This window comes from Alligator sinensis, unplaced genomic scaffold (assembly GCF_000455745.1).
Source record: "Alligator sinensis unplaced genomic scaffold, ASM45574v1 scaffold154_2, whole genome shotgun sequence".
Taxonomy (NCBI): Eukaryota; Metazoa; Chordata; order Crocodylia; family Alligatoridae; genus Alligator; species Alligator sinensis.
The window spans coordinates 389,131-402,546 of NW_005842528.1; the positions used below are offsets into that span (position 1 = coordinate 389,131).

A 13,416-nucleotide genomic window follows, 5' to 3' on the forward strand; every position below is an offset into this window, starting at 1 on the left:
CCCAACAGACATCAGGACAGGAGGGTACCAAGGGCACCCATCGAGCAGACTTAAATGTCTCTACACTAATGCTAGAAGCATGGGGAACAAGCAGGAGGAACGTGCACATCCCGTGATGTCTCTGCTGCTTGCAAGCAACAACTTCAACCTGGTTGGACTAACTGAAACCTGGTGGGACCCTACTCACAATCAGGCAGTAGGCATTGAGGGTTACAGGTTGTATAGATGGGATAGAGTGGGGAAAAAAGTGGTGGGTGTTGCTCTCTATGTTAAGGAACAATATACATCCTCTATAATCGAGATGGGATCAGAGGAGGGCCAAACCAAGGTACTGTGGGTCAGAATACAAGGGGATTGCAGGGAAAGGGACTAGGTAGTGGGGGTCTGCTATAGACCGCCACATCAGGAGGATGAGCTAGACTTGGAATTCTCCAGACAGCTCTCAGAGGCCATATGGTCAAGAGATACGGTTGTCATGGGTGACCTAAACTACCCTGACATCTACTGGGAGGAACAGTCAGCCAAATCTAACCACTCACGTAGGTTCTTAACCTGCATACAGGACCTCCACCTAATGCAGGCGGTATATGATCCCACTACGGGAAATGCCTTAATAGACTTAGTGTTAGCTACAGGGCATGACCTGGGGGCGTATCTGCAGGTACAAAGTAACCTAGGGGATAGTGACCATCAATTGATTGAATTCACTTTCTGGCAAAGGGTGGGTAAACTAACCAGCAGGGCTGAAGTGCTAGACTTCAGAAAGGCTAACTTCAGTGTGCTCAGGAGATTAGTTAGTGAGGCGTTAAAGCTCAAGTGCATTGGCAAAATGGGGGTCCAGGAAGGGTGGTCATTCTTCAAGGGAGCAATGCTATGGGCACAGGAGACAATCCCATTGCACATAAAAGGGGGCAAAAGGAACAAGAAACCCTTTTTGGCTGAACAAAGAAGTCCAGGAAAACCTAAGGGCAAAGGAAGAGGTATACAGGCTGTGGAAACAGGGGGTAACTACCAAGGAGTAGTATACCTTCCTGGCTTGCACTTGCAGGGAATCAGTTAGGAAGGCCAAAGCAGGCTAGTCCTCCAGTCATGTCTCAGAGGACTGGAAAAGGGGCAATGTGGTCCCTATTTTCAAGAAAGGGAGGAGGGAGGAATCAGGAAACTAGAGGCCAGTTAGTCTCACCCCTATCCTTAGGAAAGCTCTGGAAGAAATCATTAAGGATCACATTTGTGGGAGCCCAGCAAGAGAAATAATGCTGAAAGGAAATCACTATGGACTTTGCAGGTACATCCTGCCTGACTAACCTTGTTTCTTTTTATGACCCCGTCACAAAATGCTTAGATGCAGGAGTTGAGGTAGATGTCATCTACCTAGACCTTAAGAAGGCCTTCGATACAGTATCTCATTCTGTTCTCATAAGTAAATTGACAGGTTGTGATGTAGACGATTACATGGTCAGGTGGGTGGTAAATTGGCTTAGGGGTTGCAACCAGAGAGTGGTGGTGGACAGGTTGATATCAACCTGGAAAGATGTGGGCAGTGGAGTCCCACAAGGCTCAGTCCTTGGACCAGTGCTATTCAATATCTTCATCAGTGAAAGTGACTTGGATGAGGGCATGGAGAGCACCCAGACCAAGTTCACACATGATCCCAAATTATGGAGTAAAGTTAACACACCAGAGGGTAGGAAACAGATCCAGGTGGATCTGGACAGGTTAGAAAAATGGACAGAATGAAATAGGATGCTGTTCAACAAAGACAAGTGCAAAGTGCTACACCTGGGCAAAAAGAACCACCAACACACTTAACGGCTGGGGGATGACCTTGTCAGCAGCACAAGCAGCAGAAAGGGATCTTAGAGTCATAGTTGACTCCAAGATGAACCTGAGTCGTAAATGTGACCAAGTGATCAACAAGGCTAACCGCGCTATCATGCATTAGCAGATGCATGACGAACAGGCCCAGGAAGGTGATGCTTCCCCTCTATGCGGCACTGGTCAGGTCGCAGTTGGAGTATTGCGTCCAGTTTTGGGCACCGCACTTCAAGAGGGATGCGGAGAATCTTGAGGGGGTTAACAGGAGGACCACTCATATGGTCAGAGGCCTGCAGGCCCCACAAGGACAGACAGAGGGACCTAGTTCTCTTCAGCTTTCACAAGAGAAGGTTGAGAGGTGATCTTGTAGCTGCCTATAAATTCATCAAGGGAGGGCAGCAGGGAATAGGAGATGCTCTATTAACTAGGGCACTCCCTGGAGTAACTAGGAACAATGGCCACAAATTGAGACAGCAGATTTAGGTTGGACATTAGAATTAACTTCTTCATAGTAAGGGTTACCAGAGTCTGGAATGGGCTTCCAAGGGAGGTAGTGCTCTCCCCTGCCTTGGGGGTCTTCAAGAAGAGACTGGACAAGCACCTAGCTGGGATCATCTGACCCCAGTGCTCTTTCCTGCCCAGGGCAGGGAGTCAGAATCAATGATCTATTGAGGTCCTTTCCAACCCTAACAACTATGAAACTATAATACATATGTGGGGAGACAACGATGCATACACATACATGCATTCACAAATGCGCATGTAAAATGTGCAAAAACTCTGGATCAAGCCTTACTACTCAAAGTATGACTAACTGTCCCAAACCACTTGATAATTAATAATATGTATAATTATGAAAACAGAGATAATCTGACCCTAAAACAAACAACTGGACAAACCAAAAACCCATTAACATAACTGTGGTGTGTGGAAAGATAGGTATAGGTATAGACAGTCACAGACAGAAAGATAGTTAACTGAAAGGGTGAAAGAGGAAATAAGACAAGGTGCTATGGGCTTGTTTCTGATTGCATGTCTATATAAATCACTTCTCAGAACACTTCAGTAACTGGAATTGCACTATGTAGAAAAAAAAAACCCTTGTATATTTGATGACACAGTAGGGGTTGCTACTACACAGAGCCACCTGTCTCACTGTGCCAGACCCAAAAACCTCACTTTGGGAGTCTTCCACAGGGTGCCTACAGCTGACTGTCCGTTTCCTGGAGAACACCCACAAGCCTCGGATAGCACTGCCAGCACCCAGGCACTGGTCTCTATTAGGACTTTGTGCAGCCTGGGCACACAGATCCTGCAAGCCTGGGGTGTGCTTTGCCCAGTGGTAATATTTATTGGTGCCTCTTTCAGCCTGAAGCATCCCAGGATAACATCAGGTAGGACTGAGGGAACAAAACCAGGCAAGTTCTGCTGGGCAGGCTAGGAGCAAAAAGGCTTTCCTCTCCCCGCTCCACAGCAATACAGCAAGACATAGTGTAACCCAATACATTTACAGATCGGGGAGGGGAGGGTATAGAACAAGGAAGTCAGAATACACTTTGAGCAAACATAAGCAATCAGAGTCTTATGCAGTCTTGGACATAATAATCCTTTTAACACACATCTGCCTAGACATTAATCCTAACTCCTAGCTAATTCCCAAGTTTATACTTACAGGAATTCATCCAGGCTGCAGCCTGGAGGCACTTTGCTTGTGGCTTTTCAAAATGCCTGGCAGAGGAAGAGCGAGCTCCCCTCTACTCTCTGGAATTTATCTGGCAAGGTGACCCAGTTGACCAGCCTGAACCAAACAGAAAGCAAGGGCGGGGGGGGCGGGGGGGTGTTCCAGCTGAAATGACCCAAGAAAGGGGCAGATAGACGGGGATTTCTTCACAGTATAGGGGTTTAGAATATACACTGAAACCTTCAGCTTGGATTTAGGTTAGATCGGTGGCCAAAATTATTATGATTTCTGATTATCAGGGATTTCTAATTCAACTTTTTATTTAAGTATTTATTTAAATAAGAACATAAATATATACGATTTCAAAAGGGGTGGAATTTCATTTCTAAATCCAAGAAGAAGGTTAACTTAATCAGCATCCAAGAGCCCTGTATTAGGGTATACCAAGTATGTTAAACATTTGTGTTCAAGCCCTTTTGATTCAGACCAAAGACTTGATCTTCAAAGGTCTTGTCTCAATGTAGATTGAGAAAATATTGAATCTTACCTTTTATGGGATGGGTTAATAGTTTTTTATCTTGCTTCAAATATCATCTGTTGATTTAGAAAACAAAAACTGGTTGATGGTTTCAATGAAGTTCTTGCTCCACATGTGTGCGTATCACCAAAAAACAGCCAGGGATCACAGTTCACATGCTGGAAGTCTGCCTAATGCTAAAAATCAAATAGAAATGAAGACTTAGGTTCAGTATCATGGGGTTTCCCCAAGAGGGTGCTTGCTTAGGACAACTGCACCCTTGTCTAGTCTCTGCAAGTGCTCCCAGGCCAAGGTGGTTTCTAGAGTGGAAGGGAAGTTTCGCTCCCCTCCACTCTGCAAGGCTAACCGCGCTATCATGCATTAGCAGATGCATGACGAACAGGCCCAGGAAGGTGATGCTTCCCCTCTATGCGGCACTGGTCAGGTCGCAGTTGGAGTATTGCGTCCAGTTTTGGGCACCGCACTTCAAGAGGGATGCGGAGAATCTTGAGGGGGTTAACAGGAGGACCACTCATATGGTCAGAGGCCTGCAGGCCCCACAAGGACAGACAGAGGGACCTAGTTCTCTTCAGCTTTCACAAGAGAAGGTTGAGAGGTGATCTTGTAGCTGCCTATAAATTCATCAAGGGAGGGCAGCAGGGAATAGGAGATGCTCTATTAACTAGGGCACTCCCTGGAGTAACTAGGAACAATGGCCACAAATTGAGACAGCAGATTTAGGTTGGACATTAGAATTAACTTCTTCATAGTAAGGGTTACCAGAGTCTGGAATGGGCTTCCAAGGGAGGTAGTGCTCTCCCCTGCCTTGGGGGTCTTCAAGAAGAGACTGGACAAGCACCTAGCTGGGATCATCTGACCCCAGTGCTCTTTCCTGCCCAGGGCAGGGAGTCAGAATCAATGATCTATTGAGGTCCTTTCCAACCCTAACAACTATGAAACATGAATCTATAAAACAGGGGCCCTAAATTGAAGTGGTGGGTTTTTAAAAACACTGCTTCGATTTAGGGCCAATTAAACCCCGGTGTCGTGCACACACACAACTTACCTGCCTCTCCGGCAGAGGGAGGGGAGGGGAATCTGTCCATGAGCAGAGAGGTCCCTGGGCTGCAAGCGGGGCTGGTGCTTTCTTCCACACCTACACAGCAGCAGCGCCCCCTCCCCACCCAGGCACCGCAGCTGTGGAGGGAAGCGCCAGGCCCCCACGCAGCTCAAGCAGGCTCCAGGGGAAAAAAAAAAAAAAAAAAAAAGATCAGGCTTGCTGCTTTTCTTGGGCACAGCCTGCTTTCCTGAGCTGCTTCCAGGCTGCCTGCAGGGCTTCCTGCTAAGCTGCGAAGCTGCACACACCCCGGTGCTTCACTCCGCAGCTATAGGGGCAGCAAAGTAAAACTCGGAGGAGGAGTTTTAGTTTGCTGCGCCCCAAGTCATTTAAGGTGCATTATGCTGCCGAATTTCCTACAGTGGCTGGAATTAATGTGCAATATGCCGGTGAGGTGTTGTGGCAGGAGTGCCTCTTCTGAAGTCCGTCTATTGGTGACTGGGCCCTCCTGTTATGGGGCAACCACCCGCTTTCTCACCTGCCACGCCTTGATCTTAATTAATTAATGCATGTTAATTAGCGAGAAGCTGCCCATTTATTGCCTCGGTGCCAGGGGGCGCTATCTGGGGCTCCTTTTCCTCCCCTACACCGCAGCCCAAGCCTCGCAGGTGATACGGATGTGGTTTAATCTGGGCCTCGTTATAATTTGGCTCTCCCCTTGTCCTCCCTGGGCTTTCCACAGCCCTGTCTCGCTCTGTCTCGCTGCCCCTGCTCTCTGGGGCTGGGGTTCCCACACTGCTGCGGGTCCCCTATGAGGCCTCCTCCATCCCCTATTAGCCTCAACCAAACTGCCGGTTCAAACAGCAAAAACACAAAACACAAGCCCCTCGGCTATAACAAAAATCCAAACTCCCCAGCTAAAACATCTTTCAGCTAATACATCATTCAATCCCTACCGGGGGATACTCCGCCCCTTAACAGCATCAGGAGCTGGTCGAGCAGTCAGGCCCCTCCCCTTCGCTTGTCCGGCAGAGCTCCCTTCCGCCTTGGCTGCCAGCAGGGAACTGCCCTCCTGGCCTTAGACTTGGGATTTATGTGGGAGCCAGGCCCTGCCCCTTCTGGTCAGCTGACCAGGCGCAGGTGCGGCCAATTCCCTCCTTAACCGGTTGTCCCGGCAACCGGCACCTGAGTTCCTGCCTCTGCTCTGAGAGTAGCAGGCACCTTAGTGTCCTGCTACAGGTGTGCAAACACCGACACCATTCCACCCTGTTTGAGCCCCTGTAAAAACTGTTAATGCAGGAATTGTGTAGGTCCTCACCTTCTTGATTCTTTTTTGTGACTCAATCATAAGGATAAGATGATGGTGGGTTAAGAAATGTCCTAACTAGGTTCTCCACATCCCTTTCTTACTATGGTTACTATGTAGCTCTGACTCACAGTGAGTATTGTGGCATTAGGAGAAAACATTAAGAGTCTAACTTGTCCTGCTCCTACAAGAATGGACTGGGCCAGTATGTGTGCTCATCTTCATGTCCTATTTACCACTATGTCAGGCAATCTTGCAAATAATTGCAAGACGGAATGAGATACACTTTCTACCAAAAATCATATGCGCTTAGCTAGTAGATTAACTATTTAATTTGTAGATTTTTTCATTCCTTATTAAATGCTTTAAACTTGTTAGATATAAAGGAATACCAGACAAAAAGTCTTCGTATGAGGCAAGAAGATCCAAAGAAGCAAATTCTGGAATTCTCTGTTGGACTACATCCTTCACTTCATGTCCTTTAGCAGTGTTCCTTCCAATTAATAGCTGAGAAGCAACGGTAGCTTCACTGACCTAAAATTAATATTGATTTTATTTAGCATCAGTTCACTGTAATATTTACACATATTTTAAAATTTGAGGTAAGCCCACTAAGAATGAAAAACTGAAACACTCAATATAGAATAATTTTAACAGAGATGGAAGGGAAATAGTCCATTTCTATCTGACATACAGTGCATATCACAGTTAAATAAATCATTACTGTCGACATCTTAATTACCACACAAGTGATTTCAAATCAGGCACCTTCACCTGGATGCTGCTGATGTCTACCCATACATCAAATATATGTGCACACATCAGACACTGCAATTCTATATTTGCACTAAAGCGAAGTAGAAGCAAACAGTGTCAGCTCTGGACAGTAGAGATTAAAAGCACTGTTCACACTGTGTACATTTTAGCTGTTCCAAAAGATTCTTGGCAGACGTCCCAGGATATTTAAATTCTTGTATCTCCTGTATTGTGTTGTCTTGACATCTGGTAGAAGTAGAATCTGATAAAATCAAGGACATAAAATTTCCCAAAATATCACACTAACCTGCATGGCTGCTCTTATTGCAATCCAGGCCTGTGCTTTGTACACTTCCGATATATGTGGAATTTTCTCAGTAAAAAGGTATTCTTTAGTAAGAGGCTAAAATTTAGGAACAATTTATAATCAGGTTGATAGGTTCATCGTGTTAATATATATTTAGGCATGGAATCCTCATGGAATTATGATAACAAAGTTGTAGAAATTATCAACAATTATAAAGTCACAGATAATTTTATAGAAACAACCCAACTAATATTAACTGTCTCCTTTTTTATTATAAAATATTTGCCCACAACTCATGATTTTTTTACATAGCTTTCATGTACATTTTTCTATTTTTCTCAGCCACCCTGAAGTTTTAGAAGGCAACTTCTCTCTGTTTTTTCCCCTGTACTTAGTTGTCCTATGCTGCCCTGATAGTCTCATGTATGTGGCTACCATGCATTATGCTTGCATCATGCATCTGTTCCATGCTGTCACTTATATATACATCAAGAAATTACAGTCTGGAATACCGACATATATGCTTAAAATTCAACTGATAATCTCTGGCTTGGTCTCAGAATCACTACTTAATCAGTAAACAATCTGAAACTAAGATATGCTTTTGGGGTCTTTTGATCTTTATGTTTTTCTGATGTTTTCCTGATGGTTTTAAATCACTTTTACATATAACATCCACACTTCCAAAAATGCCACAAACCAAGTTAGCCAAAATATAATTCTGCTGTTCTACTGTTTATTAGTATTGCTTATTTGTAATTCATATTGCAGTAAGGTACACCACGTACTAGAATAAACCATGTTTCCTGCTCTGAGGATGTTACTACTGAAAATATGCATTACATACCTTTATTTTGGATGTTCTGTTAACTCTCTGTGAATCCTCTTCCTTACATTTAGCCAGATGAAAATACAATAGTGCTATCTCCAGGTATGATTTCCTTATCAGCCTGAAAAAATGAGAGAGATTGAGTCACAGATTTTAAGATAAGCAGGAACCATTATGACTACTTCATCTAATTTTTAGAGGTGCACCAATATATCAATCCAATATTGGATTGGTACCAATAAAAAGAATATTGTCTATATCAGATATCAGCCCAATGGGGCCAATAATTTGGCCAATAAATGCCTTGCTGTGTGCAGCCAGAGCAGACCCGGCAGTGTGGAGAGCTGCCTTCAGCTGGTAAATCAGAAGGGGAGGGGTGAGGGAAGGGGTGTGGGAGGGGAAATCAACACCCCTCACAGGAAAGGGGCAGGGGCAGGCACTACCCAGTCGGGGCCAGAGGGAAGGCGAGGTATGGGAGGGTGGTGTGGCTTGGGGGGTGGGGGCAGCTCCTGCCACTGCTTGCACGCCAGGAGGGCGGGGGGAAATACGTGCCCACAGATCTGCATGGCACGGCATGGGCTGGACCTGTGGGGTGGAGCCAGAGCCAGATCCAGAGCCAGTGCTGCGTGGGGCATTTCTCAGCAGGGGCTGAGCTCGGAGTGGGCTCTGGCAGCACTGGGAGAAGGCTGCAGCCACCCCAAATTTCGCCACAGCTCCGCTCCCAGCCCTGTGCTGCCATTCACTGGCTGGCGCAGCCCTGGCTTTTCCTGGTGTTTAGGTGAAGGCAGCGTGTTCAGCTGGGACTCCACCAGCTGGCAGGTGGCGGTACAGGGGCTGGGAGCAGAGCTGCAGTGAAATTTGGGATGGCTGCAGCCTCCTCCCACCGCTGCCGGAGCCCACTCCGAGCCCAGCCCCCACTGAGAACAGCCTAGTGCAGAACTGGCTCGAGCTGGCAGCTGCAGCCTTCCCTGTGCCGCACAGATCCGGTGGCACGTGCCCCCCCTCATTATATGTGTGCTTTCTTTCCTCCTCTGTCATTTCTCAGCTTCCTGAGCAAGATGGTTCACTTTGAAGTGGACTGCAGCTTCATGTATGGTGCAGCACCATTGAGACCTGTTGCCAGCCAGCACTTCCCAGTTTGTAAGGTTGATACCACCCTTCTTAAGGTATGCTTTCACGGGGTCCTTGTAGCGCTTCCTCTGTCCTCCATGGGTCCTCTTACCATGACTGAGTTGAGAGAAGAGGACTTGCTTCATGCGATGAGTGTCAGCCATCTGCGCACAGTGGCTTGCCCAGCGGAGTTAATATTTCATGATCTTTGCTTCAATGCTGGTTATATTGGCTACAGAAAGGATGTTGGCACTGGCATAGTTGTCTTCTTATCTAACATGAAGGATCTTCCTGAGGCATCGCTGATGGAACTATTCCATGGGCTTAAGATGGCTTTGATATGTCACCCACATCTCACACCCGTAGAGGAGCGTGGGGATAATCACTGCATTGTAGACCAGGATCTTAGTTTCCATCTGTAGATTTCAGTTGGCAAAGAAACTTACCAAAGGATACAGGACAGTGAATCCAATGTTCGATTTCTACATCAAGACTGGGAGAGGTGGCTGCCAAGGTATGAGAAATGCTCAACATTTTCCAGAGGTTCTCCACCAATGGCAATTTGTGAGGGGAGAAGGACAGCTTGTGCTGGTGGAGCACCTTGGTCTTCCCAATATTAAGGGAGAGTCCAGGCTATGATAGGCACCTGAAAAAAGGTCAAGGGTGGTCTGCAGATAGATCTCAGTGTGCACGAGGATAACACAGTCCTCAGTGTACTGAAGGTCAGTGATACCAGTCTTGGTAACTTTTGTTTTGTTGTCAAGGCACTGCAGGTTGAAAAGCTAACTGTCCATTCAATACTCAACCCCAATTCCAGGAGGAAGGCAGTCATGGATGAGAATCAAAATCACAGCAAGATAGAAGGAGAAAAGGGTTGGGGCAATGACACGGCTCTGCTTGACACCAGTACAGATGGTAAATGGGTCCATCTCCTATTCATTGCAAAGGACTGTGGTGGTCATCCCACCACAGAGTAGCTTGAGGATGCTGATGAACTTCAGTGGACAACCAAACCTAGCCAGCACCTTCCATAAGGCTTCACAATAGATGGTGTCAAAGGCCTTGGTTAGGTCAATGAATGCCATAAACAGCTCCTTGTGTTGCCCTCTCCTGGATCTATGATGCAACAAAAATCATGTCAGTGGTACCCCGTGATAGTCTAAAGCCACACTGGGATTCTGGAAGGACATCTTTGGCAAGGGGGAGGAGGCGATTCAGAAGGATGGGAGTAAGAATGTTTTCAGCAATGGAGAGGAAGGCAATGCCTTCATAGTTTCCACACACTGACTTGTCCCCTTTCTTGAAGATGGTCACCACATTCGCATTCTTTAAGTCGGGTGGAGCTTCCTCATTAACCCATATTTTGATAAGTTGGTGAAGTTTTTGCACTAGTGCTATTCCACCAGCTTTGGAGATCTCTGTGGGAATGCCATCTGGTCCTGGCACCTTATTGTTCCTGGTCTGAGTGATGGCACACCAGATTTCCTTGAAGGACGGGGAGGATCAGCAAGAGATTCTATTACTGGGTGTTGAGGGATGGACTTGATGATGGCATATGAGACATGAGATTCACATTTGAGTAGAATATTGAAGTGCTCCTTATAGCATTGTTTGATGGATACAATATCTGTGAGAAGGGTGGAGTCATCTGGGTATCACAAGGGGGTTGGGACACTGGAACATGGCCTGTGGATGACTTTTATTACTTAAAAAAAGCTTCTCATGTCATGTTGATTGGTGAAACTCTGGATTTCCATGGCCTTCACTTGCCACCACTGGTTCTTGATATCCTGTAGGCTCCTCTGAACAACTCTGAACAGTGAGTGATAAGCCTCTTGTTTTTGCTGGTTGGAGAGTTCATTTTGCCAACTGCAGAATCTGGTTCTCTTCTGATGGATAAGTGCTAGGATTTCCTCATTATACTGGTCAAACCAATCCTGGTGACTGTAAGTGGATGTATCACGTGCCTTGTGAATAACATTCTTACATTCTTCCCAATGTGCGCACATGTCCTTGATGTTGTCACGTAGGTCAGAGAGCCTCTCAGTCAGGCATTGCTGAAGAGACTCATGTCTACCTTGGTCTTGGAGTGCCTTGATGCTAAATCTCTTCCACATTCCTTTCGGTTGTTTACAGTGTTGTTGTGCAAGCTGCATATCCATGATTGATCTGACTAAATGGTGGTCTGTCCAACAGTCATCTACACCTCTCAGGACTTGGGTGATATGGACATTGGTATGATCATGAGCTCTGACAATAATATAGTCAAGAAGGTGCCAGTCATTGGAGTGTTGGTCTTTCCAAGTGGTCTTATATCTGTCACTGTCTGAAGACAGTATTTTCTGATGACGAAGTCATGCGCTGCACATTTGCTGAGGAAGAGGATACCATTGGAATGGATTTTCCCCACCCCCTCTTTCCCAATCATGCCACTCCAAAGTTCAGAAAGTCACCCAACTCTTGCGGTGAAGTCATCCATGGGGCTGAGCTTGTCTTCCTTGACAGAGGCAGTCAGGACTTTGTCAAGAGTGCAGCAAAACTGTTCCTTGTTGGCTTCTACATCATCAAGTAGAACTCTGGTGGGACCCCACCCATGACTGGGCGGTGGGCATTCAGGGATACACCCTATATAGAAGTGACAGAACAGAGAGGAAAGGTGGGGGGGGGTGGTCACGCTGTATGTCAAAGAGCACCTCACAACATCAAGGATCAGCTTCGGGTTAGAGGAGGGTCGGGCGGAGACACTGTGGGTCAAACTACAAGCGGGGCATGGAGAAAGGGACCTTGCAGTGGGTGTCAACTACAGACCACCCAACCAGGGGGAAGAGCTGGACCGGGACTTCTCCGGTCAGCTTATGGAGGCGGTTAGGTCAAGGGAGGTTATTGCCATGGGTGACCTAAAATACCCAGACATTTACTAAGAGGAGCAGACAGCCAGGACTGACTGCTCGCGTAGGTTCCTGGCTGTATTACAGGACCTTCACCTTATCCAGGAGGTGCACAGCCCCACTAAGGGTAATGCCTTGCTGGACCTGGTCCTGGCCACGGGGAATGACCTGGTGAGGGGACTGCAGGTCCTTGACCACCAAGCGCAATAGCAATCATCACCTGCTGGAATTCACTATCCAGTGGAGGGTGTCAAGGGCTTTCAGCAAGACTAAAGCCCTTGACTTCAGAAGGGCCAACTTCAATGAGCTTTGGAGATTAGTGGGGGAGGCACTGAGGGCCCAGAAGGTAGAGGACGTGGAAGTCCATGAGGGATGCTCGTACCTTAAGGGGACAATCTTCCAGGCCCAAAGGGTAACAGTCCCTGAGAGAAGCAAGGCGGGTAAGAGTGCTCAGAAACCGCCTTGGCTCAGCAAGGACATTCAGGAATGCCTAAGGACTAAAAGGGGGGCGTACAACCAGTGGAAGGGAGGGGCTATCACAAGTACATTGGGAGCAAGAAGAGGGCACCAGGCAATGTATGGTCCCTGCAAGACTCAAATGGTAATCTTGCGGCTACGCCAGACGAGAAAGCTGATATTTTTAACAGTTTCTTTGCCTCTGTTTTCTTGAACAGGGACCGGGACATCCCACCTACCAGAGGTAGGGACAATCTTGGGGATAGCTCTGTCAGGCCTTTGGTCAACGCAGATGTAGTTAGGGATCTTCTGGAAGGGATGGACATTTTTAAATCTTCAGGTCCAGATGCCCTGCACCCAAGGGTGTTGAGGGAGCTGGCAGGGGTTATCGCGGAGCCTTTGGCCTGGCTGTATGAGCATTCGTGGTCATCTGGCCAGGTGCCAAAGGATTGGAAAGTAGCTAATGTGGTCCCAATTTTTAAGAAAGGGAGGAAGGAGGACCCAAGTAACTATAGGCCCGTAAGCCTCACCTTGGTGCTCGGGAAGATCTCAGACAGAATCATCACGGAGCATGTCTGTAGGGGGCCATCAGGGGAGATCTTGCTCGGGGGCAATCAGCATGGCTTCACCAAAGACAGGTCCTGCCTGACCAACCTGATTGCCTTTTATGACCAAGTAATTAAATCCTTGGATA

General features: G+C 46.9%; 1 protein-coding gene across 1 annotated transcript in view; it reads right to left on the reverse strand.

Moving 5' to 3' along the window:
- Positions 1 to 13,416, reverse strand: part of CFAP54 (cilia and flagella associated protein 54) — a 231,349-nt gene that overhangs the window by 29,390 nt on the left and 188,543 nt on the right. Inside the window, exons 60-62 of the mRNA XM_025213430.1 lie at positions 8,287 to 8,389; positions 7,440 to 7,535; positions 6,769 to 6,910 (exon numbers count right to left, since the gene is read on the reverse strand). Of these exons, the coding sequence (XP_025069215.1) occupies positions 6,769 to 6,910; positions 7,440 to 7,535; positions 8,287 to 8,389 (341 nt within the window). The remainder of the gene's footprint in view (positions 1 to 6,768; positions 6,911 to 7,439; positions 7,536 to 8,286; positions 8,390 to 13,416) is intronic.